The following is a 16,730-nucleotide window of genomic DNA, read 5'->3' on the forward strand; positions in this document are numbered from 1 at the left end:
GACCCAAGGAGCAACAAGTCGAGCTAAGACTATAAACGAAGCGCTACTGGGAGACAACCCAGATTTATTTCTACGTCATTCTTTTTATTATTGTCTTTGTTTGAGAAAATTAATGTGCTAACCATTGCAGGAAGCTAGTTTTGGGGTTGCTCTTGAGCAACCTGATCCCAAAAGCAAGGAGCAACCAACACTTAGAATTTGATCCCTCAATGTTGAAACCAAGTTCTAATTGGGCTGATCCACTTGCCCCTTTTAACCCAAGGGCCTGCAATGGGCCGCATGCGAAAAAAAAAGAGAGAGAGAGAAAACCGAGTGGCGGAAGCAACGGAAGGATAACAGCTCCACGTCGTGCTGTCACATCCCTCCAATCAAGCGGCAGTAGCAGTTTCAAAAAGAAGAAACCGTCAGAGCAGAGGACAGTTGCTTTCCCCCAGGCATTTATGTGCAGCAGACGCTCTTCTCCCCCCATATCCACCACTCAGCAAAGCCACGATCACCACCATACAGAGCGTTTTAACCTTCCCATCCTCTCCTTCGTTCCTTTATAAACAAACACAGAACTATTATTTCATTCTCATAATCTTTTCTCCTTCAACCCACAAAAATCCAACCTTTACTCCCCACTCCATCCCTCCTACTCAGAACCTTACACCATGACACGTCCAAAGGCCATTATACCTGTTGCTTCTATCTCCAAGAAGAGGACCCGAACAGGGAAAAAGCTCAAGCCTGAGCAAACCACAGTCGACCGCACAGTCATACCAGAACGGGGCATAGTCCTCAGTAGCTCCAAACACGGAGATCTCGACCGATGGCTGACCGAGGATATAGCAGAACTGGATTGGGAACTCTTCGTTGAGCCTCCCTCAAGAGCTCGCACCGAGTTCGTGACTGCATTCTTGGAGGGGATGAAGAAAGAAGATCTCCCAAAACTCCTCATCAGAGGCGTGAAAGTAGACTTCTCCCCTGAAGAAATCAACGAAGCATACAACACTGCTTCAGTTCCTGCTGAACAAGATGAGTTCGATAGATACTGTGCTGGCCGAGGAGATGAGGCCATAACTGGAGAAGTGCTCCGAGAAATAGGCTCAGAAGGAGCAACCTGGGGAACCAAGGAATCCATCCCTAGGAAGCAACTCAAATTCGAAGCAAAGGTATGGATGCATTTTATTAACTCCCGTCTGATTCCCGTGAGCAATGACTCTAGAGTAAACTGGGAAAGAGCAGTGCTGGTCTTCTGCATCTTGACTAAGAAGAAGTTTGATGTTGGGAGGATTGTTTACAAACAACTGGTGGCAAATGCACCAAGAAACTTAAAGGCCAATATCCCGATTTCGGATGAAATCATTCCAGAAGGGTCGGACATTGATCAGTCCACGATAAAAAGAATCAGAGACAATGAAGGATTGGAAAGTGAGGAGGAAGAAGAAAAAGAAGAGAAAGAAGAAAAAGAAGGAAAGGAGGAAGAAGAAGAAGCTGAAGTTTCGGGCAATGTGAAGGAAGAACCTCAGAAAACTCCAAGAAGGGAAAAACTTCCCTTTAAGAGAGCTCCTGCAAAGAGTGGACGAAGGCAGTTCCTAGTCGAGACAACTGACATGACTCAATGTCAAACTATGTTCGGTCTCGGAGCAGACCTTCTAGCCACTCAAGTGCAAGCCTTAGAAGACACAGTTGGAAGGGAGCTGCAATCTCTGAAAGAAGCCAGCTTGCTCATTAACAAAGAAAAGGTGGCCCTGCAGAATGAACTTGACCAGATAAAAAATGCTGGACCACTGCCTCTGAAAAGGAAGATTGAGGAAGGAGAAGCCTTGCAAAACACGGTGAAAGACCTGGTGAAAGCAGTAGAGATGATGAACAAGAAAATGGAAGAAAGGGAGCAAGCCCACGAAAAAAACAGAAAAGACTGGAAGGAGGAGATCGGGCTCTTGAAAGATGAATTGATGAAGAACAAAGAGGAGGAAATTCAACTCCGATTGTACTACAGAGCTCGGGATCAAATCTTCGCCAGTAACTGGGGAGAAAAATTCAAGGGACAAACTCCATATCCACCGTTTCCAAATGTCTTCCCTTCTTTTTGCCCAGGATTTTGCTCCTTGAGATGCCCTAAAGAGTTTACAGTTTCTAACAAAGCAACATAGGGCATCACTCTGATTTGGAGCAACACCATGCACAAAAAGCAGCACTCCAAAAATCGGACACTCTGTTATTCAGTGGACTTATTGAGTTACCAAGGAAAGAACTTCAGGCTATTTAAATAAATTACTCTGCCCCTGGTTTAAAAAAAAAAAAAAAGGTCAGCTCATCTGCTCCAAAAATTTCGCTCAAAGAGCTCAAGTCATCAAGGTGAGAGCAAGAGCCGCTCAAAGAGCATACTGTTGAAGGTCAGCCTTATGCAAAGACAAGGGTAATTGACTTCCAGTTAAAAGACCTGAAAAGAAAGAAACAGAGAAGGGAGCTAAGAAGTAAGAGAAGAAATCAAGCCAAAAAGTTTAATCCGGAAGCAACTTTGTGGGAAACTGACTAAAATAGTGGAAGAGGTCACACACACAATGAAGCTGGTGAAACTCACAAGTCAGATGAGTGCTCTAATGAAGCGATGGAAGGAGTTAAGTTAACTCTTCATCGATAATCTCAAGGAGCATTAGCCTGCCACAAGAAGACTGTTGGTTGTGAAGGATTACTCGGGACGAGTAATATCTAGTTTTGGGGTGTTGATGGTCCTTAAGAGTTGAGGCCCATTAAGTGTAAATTGTTCCACAAAACCCATGTTTTGGTTATAAATCACTCCCTTCAACCATCTTCTTTCCATATAGAGCAACTGTTTTGAATAGTGGACCAGAGCAATACCGAAAGTGGGAGTTAAGGTAGACCTGGAGCAAATTTAACATTATCTTTTTCACATATGACTATTGGGTTAGTTTGCTTTGTTCAGGACACCTAAGGCCCATCAGAAGGAACCACAAAATGAAGAGAGAAGAAGGAGTGTTGCGCAGAAAGAAAAAAAAGCCTGCTGTAGTACAACAGCAGTCAAAGGAAGCAATGGGAAGCCGTCACGTCAGCCACAGCAGAGAAGGTGGAGGTGCTACCTCTGCTACAATATGAAAGCAAAGAAGCTGCGCAATCAAAAGCCGCCACGTCAGCTGCAGCAGAAGGAGTGGAGGTACCTCCCTGAATCCGATACTCCCACTCACAAAGGGAGCCAAAAGCAAGGGGGACCACTTCCATTTAAGGCCAAGCTGGCAAAAAGCAAGGCTACCACTGGAGAGGATTTCTATTCGGAGCTGAGCTGGCAAGAAGCAAAGCTACCACTGGAGAGGATTTAAACAAAGCACGACCCTTGATGAAAGGAACAATGAAGATCAAATGAAGAACCCTATAAAAGGAACAAGCAATCCTCATAAAGAAAATCATCAGCGCCCATCCTAGGACTCGTCATCTCTTTGTTTTCTTTTTGTAAAAATGCTCACTAGGAGCTAACTTCCTCTAAGTAGGTGAGGGTTCCATAGAAGTAATCCCTTTTGTCTCAGGATAACTTTGTAAGGAACACATATTTTATAAATGAATTTTGAGTTGCTCTTTGGTTTAATTTATTGATTTTGTGAAACCCTTTGGGCTGGCAACCTCATCCCGGGACCACTCGGTTGATGAAACACTGACAAGGGCGTGTGGAGCATTCTCAAGATCCTGGGGTAGTTTAGCCTGAAGAAAGGAGGGAGAAACACCTGGAATGGGGAGCACTGCCATGTGAATCCATGCTCTTTTGAGAAGGCAGCATGGTTTCCTTGCATATAACTCCAAGTACTATGGAGTAACGTGGAGAGTAAAGCCTTACCCTCTGCTTACCTATAGCAAAACAAGGGAAAGAGCAAAATCCACTTGTAAAATATGCTACCAAGCAGGGTTAACCAAAGGGATGAAAACATGGAACCCGTAACACCTACTTGACTTTTTCTTAAATTAATCTTAACTCAAACTTCTATCACAACTTTTTCCTCACAATAACTGAACTGTGGTTTACCAGCTGATGCTCTTACTTTCATTTCATTGACTGCTCTTGAAGTTACTTAAATTGATGCCTTTTTATTCGATGACCGTGCTAAGTCATTCACTGCTCTCATCTGGTTCAGAATGGTTAATATTGTTTAACTAGCTGCCCAGAGATTGCTCTTTGTGAAGCTTAGCTGAGAATAGTACTTTCTTTTATTGCTCCATTTTACAAATTAAGTTTCCTTTAGCGCTTCTTACTTCACAACTGCTCCCTGAGGACGATAAATCTGGGGCTACAATACCCTATATTGCTTGACACGTACGCTTGCGTATAGTTGAAGAGGGTTGCTCTTAGTCAGAGTAGATTGCTCCTATTGGCAATCCTGATTATTACTCTGCACTCTTGCTCTCTGAAAAGATATTCCCGAGCAGCTCTCGGGTCGACCAAGCAGAGAGGCGGTGAACTAGTGCTCTAATAAGTGAAGCAAGTTGTTTGATGGTATGGCTTAGGGTTGAGATTTACCTTTTTATTCTGAGACCCCCACACTTGCTTTTTCTCTAAACCAATGAGCACTCTTCGTTCTCTGTTGTACACGTTTCTTCCTGCTTGATTGTTGTACTCTTTTTTTGCTTTTAGAAACTTCTTTTCAACGTTTCCTGCAAATGAGTCAGAGAATAGGTTAGTTGAGCATGTGTATAAATAAGTCAAATCATTCCCCTTTTCTTTCATTATCAGCTGATTACATCATCATCCGTTCCTTTTTGGTGCTTCTGTTCTCAGGATCCGAGAATGTGTTTTTATAGCAAAAATTAGTTACCAGTTAACGGAACGGATGGAATTTCATCATCAAAATGAGCTTGAATGGATTAATAGATTGAATGAATAAATTGTTAGAGTGCAAAAAAAAATTACATAGGGGGAATGGGAAAAAGAAAAAAAGAAGATAGGGGGAATGTGAAAAAGAAAAAAAGAAGAAAGGGGAATGAGCAAAAGAAACAGAAAAAGAAGAAAGAATGAAAAAAAAGGAATATGAAATTTAGGGGGAACAAATTTCATTTGAGTTTCAAAGTAAAAATCCCTTTTTTTGATTGTTAGTCATATGAAAATGGAAACATAGAAAAGTACAAAAAGAAAAAGATATCTTCATGATGGGAAATGGTATTGAGAATATCAAAAGATAAGGTTTAGGGACTATGTATAATTGTACTATCCCTTCTTTATTTTTTACCTACCCTGATACTATTTTATTTTTGTTCATATTCACCTGCTACATTACGAGCTTTAATGTCCTACTGGTTTGGTGGCTTATGAAACATTCTAACACTAAGAGTGGAGAGCAGTCACGAGGTACAAGCTTATGGAAAGATTAGAGAATAAGAAACAAGAGTGATTCTAAAGTCGAGTGGAAAGACAAATTACTGCATTATTATTGTATATGCTTTGGAATATCAACACTAAGAGTGGAGAGCAGTCACGAGGTACAAGCTTATGGAAAGATTAGAGAATGAGAAACAAGAGTGATTCTAAAGTTGAGTGGAAAGACAAATAACTGCATTATTATTGTATATGCTTTGGAATATTTTCCGTTGTTGTCTTTCATCATTTTCTATATTTTTATTCTTCACTATTTTTCATTATTGAGCTATTACTTCCTATACATGCTACCTTGACATCTTTTTTCCCTTATCTTGAGTGTTTACTCGTCATATTTTCGATGATGCCAAAAGGGGGGAAATAGATGCCATATTTTATGATTTATAAATTCTAGTTGTAGCTTAGTAAAGTCAAGGGGAATAGTGTTTATGTAATCATCATTGAGCATTCATGTTATATCTATAATGAATTAGTTTTTCTTGGTACTGATACGAATAAAATACATCAAAGTGAGAGGGAGGACAATCATGTAGTAACTGACAGCATTGCCGAAGGAAGAACAAGAATGGTGATAAGAAAACCCAAAAGGTTCATGTGAGACGAAGTGTAATTGGTATGGGCAAAGTAGTCATATTAGTGTTTGTTAGTTGAGTAGTTAGAGTGACCCACATTGGGTCAGGAACAAAACATGTATAAATAGGATCGCTTGTAACCGTAATGGGTATGAATTTTGTCATTGAAATAAACTGTCTTTTTTCTCATCTCCTTCTTCTTGAATTCTCTATCTCTCTTCTTTGTTTTCTTCCTCAACTGTGTTAGGATAGGTTTCTCCTATCAATTGGCGCTTTCATCGAGCTGAACATGGCCCCTGACACTAGATCACGATCGTTTGATGACCGCTTGGATCACACACAAGCAGAAATCGAGGTTTTGAAGGAACAAATGACAAAGAAATTTCAGGAGATTGCATGCAAGCTTAATGCTATCTTTGATAATCATCGAGACGGCACTGCAACTTCGGGTATGTCACCTAATTCCTCTGTCCCGAAAGATAATCAAGCAGCACGAAATGTTCGTCTCAAGGTACCCAAATTTGATGGGTCATGCGATCCTCAGGGTTGGATCTTCAAGATTGAACAATTCTTTGAATTTTACAACATTGATGTGGAACAGAAGCTTCGAATCGCTCCAATTTATTTTGATGGCAAAGCTCTGGCCTGGTATCAATGGGTACGCAAGAACACCAATATTGCTTCGTGGGAACCCTTTATTCAAGCATTACAGGTGCGTTTTGGTCCATCAGAATTGGAAGACTATCAAGGACAGCTTTCCAAACTCATACAGAAAGGATCCGTCCTAGAATATCAAGAGGAATTTAAAACTCTCTCAAATAAGGTAAACGGTTTATCTGAATCATTTTTGCTCAGTTGTTTTGTATCAGGGTTGAAACCTATAATTCAACAAGAAGTAGCCTCATTCCGTCCATCTTCGATGACTAGAGCAATTTCACTAGCTAAGATCCAAGAAGCAAAACTATCCTTAAAAGAGGTACCACCTAAACCACAATCTTCATATCCACCTAAACTGCATTCCCCTTATCCACCCTTACTTCGTACACCCAAAACTTCATCCACTCAATTTACCCCAAAACCCATTTCTACTGCCAACCCCAATTATCAACCAAAACCATGGACCCAGAAAATAACCCAGAGCCAAATGCAAGAACGTAGAGAAAAAACCTTTGTTTCACATGTGGTGAGAAGTATTTCTTTGGCCATAAGTGCAAAGCTTCGGTCCATATTTTAATTGTACCAGATGAAGAGAATTCTCAACTCTCAGATGATCCTACGACAGAGGAACCCCACTTTAGTGATTGGACTCCAACTGATTGCAGTGAATCAGTTACACCACAAATTAGTCTCCATGCCTTATCTGGAGTTATGATACCTCAAACATTACGGTTTACTAGCTACATTGGAAAATTCGAAATGAGTCTGCTAGTGGATGGTGGCAGCACTCACAACTTCTTACAACCCAAAGTTGTAGCAGCTCTCAACTTACCAATGTCCTCTGATCAGCAATTTGATGTTATGGTGGGCAATGGCCAAATCCTCAAATGTGAAGGTTTTTGCCAAGCTGTCCCTGTTCAGATACAACAACATATTTTCCTAGTGGATTTTTATGTTCTTCCCATACAAGGTGCAGACATGGTCCTGGGAGTCCAATGGCTTCAAATGCTGGGACCTGTGGTATTGGATTATAGCAAACTCACCATGGAGTTTGCATGGGCAGGAAACACAATTAAGCTACAAGGTGATAAGCATACAGGTCCTATTTCCTTAAATCAGTTTCGAAAATTATAGCACAAGGACTAGGTAGCTTCTTTGTTTCAACTTACACTGCTGGATTCAGTTATTTCAGCACCTCCACCTGATAATTGTTCAGAAGTCCAACTTATACTCTCAGAATTTGAGGAGTTATTCCTTGAACCAAAAGAACTTCCTCCCCACAGAATACTGGATCATGAGATTCACCTCCAACCACAAGCTTCACCAATTAATGTGAGGCCATATCGATATCCTCACTATCAAAAGGCTGAAATTGAGAAACAAATACAGCAGATGCTAGATTTGGGGTTCATAAGGCTAAGCACCAACCCTTTTTCATCTCCTGTGCTATTAGTCAAAAATAAAGATGGATCTTGGAGGTTCTGCATTGATTATAGAGCTTTGAATACTATCACCATCAAAGATCGTTTTCCTATTCCAACTACAGATGAGTTGATGGACGAGTTAGGTGGCTCACAATATTTTTCAAAGCTGGATTTACGGGCTGGTTATCACCAAATCCGTGTTCACCCATCTGATGTGCACAAGACAGCTTTTCGTACTCATCAAGGTCACTATAAGTTTTTGGTAATGCCTTTTGGCTTAACCAATGCTCCCTCTACATTTCAAGCAACCATGAATCTGATTTTGCAGCCTTTTCTTCGCAAATTTGTAGTTGTATTCTTTGATGATATTTTAATATACAGTCCAACATTGGAGCTGCATTTACAGCACCTTCGATTGGTCCTCACCACTCTACAGCAGCATAAGTTCTTCATCAAGAGGAGTAAATGTTCTTTTGCACGACAAGAGGTGGACTACCTAGGCCATGTGGTGACTATAGATGGCCTTCGGATGGACCCTACTAAAATACAAGTTATGTTGGATTGGCTTGTCCCAAAGAACCTCAAGGAATTAAGAGGATTTCTAGGCTTAACAGGCTACTACAGAAGATTTGTTTGTAATTATGCAGCCATTGCAACTTCCCTTACTGAATTGTTGAAAAAGGATGCCTTTCTTTGGAGTGCTGCAGCTCAACAAGCATTTGAAAAGCTCAAAGTTGTAATGACAACAGCACCTGTATTGCTTCTGCCTGATTTTCAGAAAGAATTCACTGTTGAAACTGATGCTTCTGACTTGGCAGTTGGTGCAGTCCTTCTTCAACAAGAGCACCCGATAGCCTATTTCAGTAAAAAATCGGCTTTGAGGATGCAAAAGGCTTCTGCGTATGTTAGAGAGCTTTATGCAATTACGGAAGCAGTGAAAAAGTGGAGACAGTATCTGTTAGGAAGAAGATTCACCATAAGAACCGACCAGAAAAGTTTGAGAGGTCTTTTGGATCAGGTGATACAAACACCTGAGCAACAATATTACTTGACCAAGCTACTGGGATTTGAATATTCCATTGTGTATAAGCCAGGGAAGGACAATCAAGCCGCGGATGCCTTATCTAGGTACCCTGTTTTCATGTCTCTTATGGCTGCTGCAACGGTCCAAGTTGAGTTACTTGACACTTTAAGACAAGAGAATCATTCTTCCCCCTTCTTTCAACAGATTTATAAGAGCATTGCAGAAGATCCTAGTTCTAATGCACATTATAAGGCATATGATGGCTTGCTGTTTTATAAAGGGAAGCTATTATTGGATCCTTCTTCTCCACTGGTTCATCAGGTTTTACACGAAAATCACTCAACCTTCATGAGTGGTCATACGGGCATACAGAAGACAATGGCCAGGGTCTCTGCTAGTTTCAGTTGGCCCAATTGGAGAGCTGCTGTTAAGGCATTTGTTAGCTCTTGCATAACATGTCAGCAAGTTAAATATCAAAACCAAGCACCTGCTGGTTTGTTGCAACCAATTTCAATCCCTAGCAAAATATGGGAAGATTTATCCATGGATTTTATAGTGGGCTTACCTGTTTCACATGGCTTCACTACTATTCTTGTAGTTGTTGACAGATTATCCAAGCAAGCTCACTTTGGTTCGCTACCCCAGAGGTACACAGCAGCAAAGGTAGCTAACCTTTTTGCCACTATGATCTGTAAACTTCATGGTATCCCAAGGTCTATCATCACAGACAGGGACTCCATCTTCCTCAGCAGATTCTGGGTTGAATTGTTTGTGCAAAGTGGCACCCACTTAAGAAGAACTACAGCCTACCACCCTCAATCAGATGGCCAGTCAGAGGTTGTGAATCGTGTCCTCGAACAATACTTAAGATGCTTTGTTGCAGATTTTCCTAAGAGGTGGTCGAAGATACTGCATTGGGCTGAGTATTGCTATAATACTTCTTACCATTCTGCAGATGGGATGACCCCTTTCAAGGCAGTTTTTGGTCGTGATCCCCCTTCCATCCTAGATTATGTGTCATCTGATACAAGATTAGAAGAAGTAGATACTGCTCTAATGGATAGACAAGCTATCTTACAGCAACTACTAGAGAATTTAATCAAGGCTCAGCAGGCTATGAAGGAGCGAGCTGATCGCAAGAGAAGGGATGTTCAATACAAGGTTGGAGACTTAGTTTGGGTTCACTTACAACCCTACAGGCAGTCTTCAGTGGCAGAAAGAATGAGCAACAAATTATGCAGAAGATACTTCGGGCCATTTCCAATAGCAAAAAAAGTTGGTCAGGTTGCTTATAAGCTTGAGTTACCACCTAATGCAAAGATACACCATACCTTTCATGTTTCTCTTCTCAAACCATTCAAAGGAGACAACTCTATATCTCCACTACCCTTGCCAGACGTGTTCACTAATGGTATGCCAGTTTTAGAACCCCAGGACATTACAGACAGTAGAATCATCGCAGTGGAAGATCAGCAGCAGATAGAGATTAAAGTGCTATGGAGTGGGATGCCACATGAGGTAGCAACATGGGAAGAATTACAAGAATTTAGAAGACAATATCCACATTTTAACCTTGAGGACAAGGTTAGTTTTAATGGGGTGGGTATTGATACGAATAAAATACATCAAAGTGAGAGGGAGGACAATCATGTAGTAACTGACAACATTGCCGAAGGAAGAACAAGAAGGGTGATAAGAAAACCCAAAAGGTTCATGTGAGACGAAGTGTAATTGGTATGGGCAAAGTAGTCATATTAGTGTTTGTTAGTTGAGTAGTTAGAGTGACCCACATTGGGTCAGGAACAGAACATGTATAAATAGGATCGCTTGTAACCGTAATGGGTATGAATTTTGTCATTGAAATAAACTGTCTTTTTTCTCATCTCCTTCTTCTTGAATTCTCTATCTCTCTTATCTGTTTTCTTCCTCAACTGTGTTAGGATAGGTTTCTCCTATCAGGTACATGGCATAAATTGCTTGTCATCATCAAAAAAGGGAAAATTGTTGGATATTTATTATACCCCAATTGTTTAATTGGTTTAAAATATGTTTGGATGATTACAATCAATTTGATGTTAATTTAATTGATAATAATTTATTGTCTTGAAATTACTAATAAGCTGATTGTTTGATATTTCAGAATAATATATATTATGATTTGAATTAGTATTCAAGATAATTGAAGATTGAAGAAGATGTGGAAGATATCATGAAGAGAGAGAAAAACATGAAATCAAGTAAAGTTTAGGATAGATTTTATCTTTTTAAATTTCATGTAAAAGAAATAAAATATTCTTTGTCAAAGATTTAGATTAGAATTGCATTGCATAATAGAACAAGATATTTAATGCTTTACGTAGCAGCCCGTTACGTACCGGTGTTGTTAATATTGATTATGATATTAAGCGCAGTTACAATCACAGCAGTTCATTTAAAAAAAATGCAAGTAAATTTTTTCCTTTGCATTACGTAAGAATTTAAAACAAAAATAAAATGTAATGAGTAAAAGCTGTGATCATAACTAAAAACTAAACGCGGAATAATTAAAATAATTGTCTAACTATCATATAATGCTTCTCTTAAGTCACTAAGGGGTTCCCATAAATCCACTTAGCATAAATCTCACTTTTACGGTTTTTACAAAACTGAACATGGTTCAGTAATCTGGATATTATGAGAGATTAAGTGTTTTAGAATCTCTCATATTTTAGTATGTTATTCTAGACTTAATTGTGTTTCCAAAAAGATATCACACGCTCCATAAATTTCTTGTTTGCTTCGGTTATCACCGTTTGAAGTTGGACAAGCAAAGCTGCCAGCCAACCTCAAACAGGGCTCCAAATAGCCTCTACTATTTCTGCGATTCTGAACAAAATAATTCACCAATTGCTCTCAAATTTTTATAAAATAAACTAGACACCTTTAGCTTCAATTTGACATATCATAGGCCTAATTTGACCAATAATTTAGGATGAAATAAATTTCCCAAACAGGTCACCTGACAGCCCCTGCAACATGGAGTTCTGAACAGTCTGGACTCATATGCCTCTACAGGTCTGCGTACAACTCCAATCGCTTCCACATTTTGAAAAAATATAGTTGACATCTCAATATTCAAAATGGTGTATGACACGTCCCTGTTGGACCCTTGTGGAGGGAGATATGGTCTCCCAAAATTTACCCAAAAATCTTCCATTTTGTAGAAAATTCGACGGCATCTCCTTTGCTTATTCAACCTATCTCACTTTATTAAAAGTGTGTTATTATCCTCAAATGGTACCTAACAGACAAGGGTGGCACTCAAGGACCAACAATGCATTGGTGCTCTTACAACCCATTACAATTTACATCAATTTCCTCACTTTACATTTCATTGTCCAAAAATTAAACTTATTTCAATCACATCATTCCATTGCATGCATTCTTTACATTAAACATAATCATATCCTAAAATAGGCCTATTGCCCTTTCATCATATATCCTGCTTCAATATTACACAAGGTCCAATATTTACAAATTACAATTCTACAATATAAAGCATAATACAACAAGTCCTCCAAATACAACACAATGAAATGAACCTCAAAATATAACATGATAAATGTACAACTAGACTTAGGCAAAAAGATGGTATGAACAAATATGAAAATATGCATAAACCTAAATCCATATACAATGTTCATGCCCTAAGTCTAGCCTATGCCAAATGACCTCAAAATGCAAAACAAACTCTATGTCCAAGTGCTCATCTTGTGGGCCTCTTGCCCACAGCTCCAGCCCCACTGCTACTACCTGAAATAAATGCCCCAACACGGAGTGAGATATACGAATATATCTGAGTAACCCAGAGGTTCTGGAGATTACTCTGCCCAATGGCTCACTCCGATGTAAATCAATAATATATTACAATAACTAAAGAGGGATAAAGCAAGGGATTTAATGAAGTAGGGATGCATATGGAGTAAAAATACGATGAAGCTGGAATAGTCAATGCCAAAGCCACGCAACATCCGGCCTATTGGCCTCGGCATATAGCCTACGGGTTCTCATCCAAGGAAGTGTTCCCAGAACATCAACCAAGGCATCCTCCATCCATATACACTCGAGACATTCCTAGAGTGCTCCTCAACGGATGACACTCCATGACCCCAGGTCAACTAGAACTCCCTCACGGAGACCTATCCAGTGGAAGTCCGTAACGCCCGAAGGCAACAGTCTACTGGCCAGAGACACGGTACATCCTATGTACCCACTACACATACATATATGCATGAGCATGTTATAATACATTATCAACATACACCCCCAACCACTACTCCCCAAGGGCATGGTGGAGCACAAACGGGGATTAACCCCAGTACCAAAGGATTACCTTGTGCAAGCTCCCTCTCTAGGTAGCTCCAAATCAAAATACCACCAAGCTTGGTCCAGCCAGAAATGCCTACACACAGGTCATTCCCATACCAATGAGAACCACATAACCATATCAACTTGGTTACACGAGAATTTATGAAATTTCCATAAGTACTTACCACAATCTTTTTGGTCAAGGACCAAACACGAAGTTCACCGTTCCAAGTTCACGTTCGTGGGAGGCAACCTACAATGATCACACAAGGATCATCAATACCATGCAACTCAAGTTGAATTAAGAGATAAAAACTTCACAATCCCACATACATAAGTTTGGCCATTTAGCCTCAAGATACCTAACCATGTTGTTAATTTTATTACAATGTCCCAATGGTTTCCTAAGCTCACCATAACACTAATTCAAGCCTTTAATTCAATTCAATCACATCTCAATATCATTTCCCTTAAGGTTCCTCATCATGGCCGAATTGACACATACACATCACCCAATGGTTTTGCTTTCAATTCAATGCATCAACTCAACATATAACCTATTTAAACATGATTCACAATCACACAACACCAACTACATAATTTTTACATCATCCATCCTTATTTCTCCTCACATGGCCGAATTGTTCATGCTTGTATACCTAGGGATTTTTGAATCATTTCAACACTTCCACACATCATACAATCCTATAATTAACTCATACAAATACTCCACAACTCAATTACACAATCCTACAACCATTCCATTTCACAAAGTCTTGGATTTCCATCATGAATTTTGCCTAAGTTACCAAACATTTCATCAATAATTTTTATGAGTTCATTCACTATAAAACATTATTCTAAGACACTTTTATCTAATACACATTTTCAATTTAAGGTCCCCAACCCCATCAATCACACATGCAAGATCTAGGGTTCATGAAATCAAATCCAATAAGTCAACCAATGAAATGTGTTGAAACTTACCCACAATCAAGGACTCCTCCACACAATACCCAAGCATTCGAGGATCAAACCACTCCAAGAACATCAACTTTCCACACAATGGCCGCGGACATGGGTCCCCTTTTTCTCCCAATCTAGCGAGTTCCATGCCTTGAAAATACCATGGTTGTGTTTAGGAGGTTGTTTACTTAAAGTTTGATGTAGTGGAAGTTGTGTTTTGATGGAGATTTGGTGGAGTTTGGAGGAGATGAAGTTTTGAGAAAAAACTTGCCCAATGGTGAAGGAGGCGATGGGTTGTAGGAGAGAGAGGGAGTGTAGAAGATGGTGAATAGTGAATGTGCATATGTGTCTTAAGCTCACTTAAGTAGGGTGGGTCCCACCGCCACTTCACGCGATTCAAATTAATTCAAATCTCCCGCTTAATCCACTAAACGTCCTTTAATTCCTAAACTATTTAGAAACTCCAATTTTTAACATTAACCATTATCCTTTAATTGTCCTTGGTCAGATGAATCTGGAGTTTTTCGGTCGTTCGGCGAAATCACAGTTTTAAGCTGTTATGCGCACTGTATGCACGCTTCCCCAAAAACCCTAATTTTAATCAATTCCCATTAGAAATCATAATTCCTACTCCTATATACCATTTATAACTTATTTCCAAACCTAGAGCTCAAAATTCATTCGGCATGCCTTACGGTGCAACTGTACCGCGATATTTTTACCCGGTAAAAACACTATTCATTAATTTTTCAGAAACTTGTCTAACCACTAAATTTTTCGTTCTGAATCCATTTCCATGGTTAGTTTTTCCATTTGAGACCTTCTACTCACATTTCCTTTCCTAGGGGTTACGTGTTCGTCAAATTACCGTTTTACCCTTTTGATGTATTTTGGTTCTAAATTTAGGATTTTCACTAATCCTACCCCTGTAATCCATATTTTAAATATAATAACATGATTTAGAATTACGAGGTGTTATACTTTACATTTTTTATTTAAAAAAAATCAAAAAATGTATTTTTGAAAATCGCATTGTAAATTTAATTTTTGTAAAAGATTTCAAATTTTATTATATCTTTTGGGATTTTAGGAGAGAGAAAATGTTATTATTATAAATATGGCTCATTGCATATTATTCATTAGAAGAAAAAATACAGTATTCGTGAGTGGAGAAAATACAATATTCATGTGAGAAGAATATATAAGAGAGAAAAGAAAGAATTAGATTTTCAAGATTAGGATTCATTATTGTGCATCAATTAAAAAGCTTTCTTAAGAACATTCATTCATCTTTTGACAAAGTGAATAATTCTTCATAGGAATTTAAATTACCTATCTGCTTGAGGAAAAAAAAGCACCGAGGTAAATCACTTTAATTGTAATTTTCTTCTTGACCTTTTTGGAGGTCTATATTGGAAAACTTGGATACCAGTTCTTGTGCTAGGAAACTAGGATACCAACATATCTCTTTTCTTCAAAAACTGAGAGTGTGATGGACACTCGGTTGCTGTGGATGGGCTCTCTCCTAGTGGACCAACTGTTAGTGGGTCTCATGCGTCAGAAGGGAAACCAATTATGGAGAGACCAACTGGGGATGGGTTGGCTGAGGATGATCCAATTGTTGATGGGCTGACTGATGTTTATGGGCCAGTAGCTGCTCTCAAATTGGTGGACAATGTACCTAGAAGAAGAGTGGATCGTAAGGCTCAAAGGAGGAAAGCTTATGACAACTGGAAGTTGGTTAGCACCTTGGACACGTGGAAGGCTGCCCACGGAGAGGAAAAGTGGGAGAAGGAATGAGAGGATGTGAGGGATATAAGTTAGTTAGTGAGGAGTGGGATGGGTATTGAGTATTCTGGTAAAAAGGGGGTAGTAGGAGCAGTGGCATTGAGCATGAGTCTCAATGGCTGCCTAAGGAATAAAGGGTAATTCTCTTCAATCGGCCATCTGAGAGAGGAGGATATTTTCTGCTTTTAAGGTGTAATAATCCTTGTATTGTTGTGGGTTCATTTACTGTTTAAGTATATTGTTCCAGTAGTTAAATACCATTCCCAGAGATTGATTCCGTTCTTAGTTAATATTGCTTCTGTCATTTAATTGTAAGTGTTCTACTGTTGTATTCTTTTGGTGCCAACAATTTGGTATCAAAGCTCTTACGGTCGGTGGGGAGCTGTATGGTAAGGACGAGAATGGAGACTAGAGTGGAAGAAGTAGAGAGGAGGACAGAACGAATAGAGGAAAACATGGGAGAAGTCAGGATTGAGGTGCGTCAGATGAAGGAGGCACTTACTGAGTTTTTTAATAGGATGGACAATGGAAGCAGGGGATTCAGAGGAAGAAACGGAGACACAGATGCAAGGGAACATGATGGCAACCAT

The 16,730-nt window shown here is 39.5% G+C and overlaps 1 protein-coding gene across 1 annotated transcript; it reads left to right on the top strand.

Annotated features, from left to right (window-relative positions):
• The first annotated feature begins 653 nt into the window (after positions 1 to 653).
• On the top strand, positions 654 to 16,152 carry LOC133317533 (uncharacterized). The gene is made up of 6 exons (XM_061519402.1): positions 654 to 1,413; positions 1,633 to 1,832; positions 6,182 to 7,088; positions 7,178 to 7,690; positions 7,775 to 10,623; positions 15,841 to 16,152. The coding sequence occupies exons 1-6, from the start codon at positions 654 to 656 to the stop codon at positions 16,150 to 16,152; spliced, it is 5,541 nt and encodes a 1,846-aa protein (XP_061375386.1).
• The last annotated feature ends 578 nt before the right edge of the window (positions 16,153 to 16,730 follow it).

This window comes from Gastrolobium bilobum, unplaced genomic scaffold, assembly GCF_033153095.1.
Source record: "Gastrolobium bilobum isolate Gb01-03AN ecotype WA unplaced genomic scaffold, APGP_CSIRO_Gbil_v1 utg66314, whole genome shotgun sequence".
NCBI lineage: Eukaryota > Viridiplantae > Streptophyta > Magnoliopsida > Fabales > Fabaceae > Gastrolobium > Gastrolobium bilobum.